Source organism: Apis dorsata, unplaced genomic scaffold (genome assembly GCF_000469605.1).
Source record: "Apis dorsata unplaced genomic scaffold, Apis dorsata 1.3 scaffold_44, whole genome shotgun sequence".
NCBI lineage: Eukaryota > Metazoa > Arthropoda > Insecta > Hymenoptera > Apidae > Apis > Apis dorsata.
In genome coordinates this window covers 819,795-823,117 of record NW_006263346.1, presented here as the reverse complement: position 1 = coordinate 823,117, position 3,323 = coordinate 819,795, and the positions used below count along the sequence as shown (strand labels likewise).

Genomic DNA, 3,323 nt, shown 5'->3' with positions numbered 1-3,323 from the left:
TTTTTTTTTTTTTTTTTTTTTTTTTTTTTTTTTTTTTTAAGAAAAGACGGCGTGCACAGAATAATTCGGATAAAAAAAAAAAGAAGAAGTTTAATTTCAGAGGTTCGCGCGGCGAAAGCTTATTTTTTAAAGTATATTGCGCTAATAAACTTGATAAACTTATTTTGGAAGTATATTGCTTTAATAAAGTTAATAAACGAGCGCATTTATATCATTTCTAGCTAGAACGCGCGCTAACGTGTACCGCCATCCTCTTGGGCATCATTTGAGCTCCTTTTCCATCTTTTTCTATTCGTCTTTCGTCTCATCGTGCTCCGTTTCATCCTCCGTTTCATCCTCCGTTTCATCCTTCGTTTCATCCTCCGTTTCATCCTCCGTTTTCTCTCTCCCCGTCTTCCCTCCCCCCTCCCCTTTCTCCTTTCCCTCTTCTTCCTCCTCTTTCTTACCTTCTTTTTCTTTTTCATCCTCTTCCAGCTCGGACACTATTAACATCTCATCGTGAAACACCATGTTAATGATGAAAAATTATTATTAATACTTTTCTCATCCTCGGCTAAATCTGGACGATCCGTTTCCAATTCGGATTGCAATTCCGGACTCGTGGTCAACGGTTCCGTGGTCGATTTTTCGGTGATCTCTGATGGCGCTATATCCTCGTCCTCTGTCAAAGATTCTTCCATGAAAATCGGGGAATTTTTGATTTCCGTCTTTGGGTTTGGACGATATTTAGGTTTAACTGTTTCTATATTTTCTTTTAAATAACAATTTTGAATTATTTATCGGAATATTTCTTTTTTCGAAAAGTTAGCAATAATTGCACCCACCCTCTTCTTCTTCTACTTCTTCCTCCTCCTCTTTTTCGTCATCCGGAAATTCTAATTAAGAGTAAAAAATTATATTATCATTACCTTGTACATAATTAATTGGTTATAATCCTTTTCGTGTGGTCATTTAATTTTAATAATTGAAAATACGTAGCTTTTATGTTTTTTTTAAAAAATTAATGAGGTAAATAATTGTTTAAATTATTTATCTAAAAATAACGAAGTAAGAAACGAAGCAATCAAATTATTATTAAAAAAAATAAACCGTTAAACACGCGTTAAGATGTGAATTAAAATTTACGTATCAAATATTATAATACTTTTTACTAAACGTGACATCTTCATTTGCTCTTTGAAAGCTACTTGAAATTTCGTACTCATATACATCATTTCTTCCCGAGTGCCATACTCTTCGGGGATATCTTTGCGCGAGGTTATCTTTTCAAAAATCTTCTGATGCACTTTATCGACAACGGCATCAGCGACCATTGTTGACGTTGTCTCCAATTGTTGCAAATCGTACTTTTGTTTTTTTGCACGATATCTTTTAAAAGCTTTCTATGAAAACAAATCTTATCTTAAGAAAAAAAAAAACGAAAAGGAGAAAAGGGATTAAATCCATTCGATTAATTGTTTACGAGATTAGAGAGATCGTTTTACAATTAATTTTTAAAACGCAATTGCATATTTTTTTTTTCGAAGATCGTTGAAAAAAAATTTTTCTTTCTCATTTTCTCACGAATTTCTACGATCTAAAGTTGAACGATCGTTAGCGTTACTTGAATAATTGTAGCAGCTTCGTTGGCCTTTTGCATTTCTAATCCAGAATCTTCGTACATCACGTCCATCCAAGCAACCGCTTGGAAAGCCTCCACGGGCTCCAATATACGTTCATCCTTCTTGAGAGGCTCGTCTTCCACTGCGAATATCAACAGTTAACTTTCTTTCCAATGAACCTTTCAAAATTTATATCGAATTCAATTACTGTCTTACGAGGGTCGATCTTTTGATTCCTTCTGTTGTAGTATCCTCGATAGGCAAACTAATTAATAACGCGTGATTTACTAATTAAATTATCGTCACTGACACACGATGTTTAAATAAAGAAGTCATTACTTTCACGTGTCTTGCGGCTTTAGCAATTTCCGTTTGCGTTGCACCAGCCTTCTTCAGAATATTCAGGGTGTTCGCCACTGCTCTTTGCCATTGAATTTTTCCTTGGGCCTCGCTTAAGGACATCCTTTCGTAGTGACCGCGGAACGCAGACTGATCTCAGTGATTTATATTCAACATTTGAGAATTATTCGAGGATTTGTAAGAGATTTAGATATTTTGTTATACAGAAATATTTTTCTTTTTTTTTTTTTTAATTTGAAATACTTGTATTATTATGGAAGCTTGCTCTGCTTCTTCGGGTGATGCTCCTGTTGCTTCTAAAATATTTCGAATCGATATCTTGGATTTCTCTTCGCAAATTGCATCTAAAACGATTAAAATACTTGCAAAGATTATCCTTCTACAAAACGCGTGTAATTCATTATAATTTTAATTTAATACAATCCTTTGTAACAATCATTATTATATATAGTATAATAATTTGTTAAAACTATAAAAGTCTCATTTCGATAGAAGTATCATTTAAAGTAATGTTTAAAATTCATTAATTTCTAACAGCGATCAAAAATTTCCTTCCAATAATATTTAACAGATTTTTTTAATATATCCACTATAATTTAATTTTTAAGAAATAATATTTCTTTCTAACGAATCTAAAGAATTACGTTACAAACATTTATTTTAATTGAGAGATTAAAAATATATTTAAACCCTCTTCCTAAAAAAAATTCAAAGCCCTTAGAAATTAATTTTACAAAAACGAATAATTTAATTTTCCCACCCTAATGTAAGTCCATCGATACTTAAATATATATATATAATATTAATACATATAATAGGAAAATAATTTTCCAAGATCAATTGCCAACTTATTTCCCGGCTTTCAACTTGCGCACACGCGCCTATTCTCATTAATCATCTCGACTAAAACCACGTTGAAGAATAATTTCCATCGATAACAACTCGTATCGCCTCGTATATCCTCGCTTCTATTTTATAATTTTTCCCCGGCACGAGGTCGGTCGTAAAAGCAGCCCGTTTAAAAATAATAACGCTTGCCAGTTCCTTTTTCTTATTTTTACGATTCATTTACGATCTCCCTTACCCTCGCATATCAATGGCCGCAAATCCATCGCGTCCAGGTACGAGCGGAATACTTTCTGAAAAATGTGAAGAGAATTAGGATAGGTGGAAAAAATTTAAATATATATGTATATCTATATAAGCGCGACGACAAACGCGCACGCGAGAAAAATAAAATTTACTTGAATCCGTGGAGCGGCGACCGCCACTTGCTCCAAACTGAAACCAGCCCGGTAAAGTATGTTCAGAATTGCCTCGCTTCCGAGTAGAATATTGTTTACGACTTTGACTGCAACTGAG

At 33.6% G+C, this 3,323-nt stretch overlaps 2 protein-coding genes across 2 annotated transcripts in view; both read right to left on the bottom strand.

Moving 5' to 3' along the window:
* Positions 1 to 29: 29 nt before the first annotated feature.
* LOC116186591 (major centromere autoantigen B-like) lies at positions 30 to 800 on the bottom strand. Its single transcript, XM_031514311.1, has 2 exons — positions 539 to 800; positions 30 to 482 (listed from the first exon to the last, which is right to left on the bottom strand). Exons 1-2 carry the CDS (start codon positions 678 to 680, stop codon positions 289 to 291), a joined length of 336 nt encoding a protein of 111 aa, XP_031370171.1. The 5' UTR covers positions 681 to 800; the 3' UTR covers positions 30 to 288.
* A 4-nt stretch (positions 801 to 804) lies between these two features.
* The window catches only part of LOC102681838, a 3,101-nt gene continuing 582 nt past the window's right edge, over positions 805 to 3,323 (bottom strand). Inside the window, exons 3-10 of the mRNA XM_031514359.1 lie at positions 3,206 to 3,318; positions 3,046 to 3,100; positions 2,205 to 2,305; positions 1,941 to 2,090; positions 1,818 to 1,866; positions 1,604 to 1,743; positions 1,202 to 1,382; positions 805 to 875 (exon numbers count right to left, since the gene is read on the bottom strand). Coding sequence (XP_031370219.1) covers positions 805 to 875; positions 1,202 to 1,382; positions 1,604 to 1,743; positions 1,818 to 1,866; positions 1,941 to 2,090; positions 2,205 to 2,305; positions 3,046 to 3,073 — 720 coding nt within the window. The 5' untranslated portion in view covers positions 3,074 to 3,100; positions 3,206 to 3,318. The remainder of the gene's footprint in view (positions 876 to 1,201; positions 1,383 to 1,603; positions 1,744 to 1,817; positions 1,867 to 1,940; positions 2,091 to 2,204; positions 2,306 to 3,045; positions 3,101 to 3,205; positions 3,319 to 3,323) is intronic.

What these genes read in the sequence shown, in the direction of transcription:
- LOC116186591 (XM_031514311.1), bottom strand. Translation starts at nt 680, where the DNA reads ATGGAAGAATCTTTGACAGAGGACGAGGATATAGCGCCATCAGAGATC. An exon ending in TTTAGCCGAGGATGAGAAAA is followed by an intron (nt 483 to 538) that starts GTATTAATAATA and finishes AGATGTTAATAG; the next exon opens with TGTCCGAGCTGGAAGAGGAT.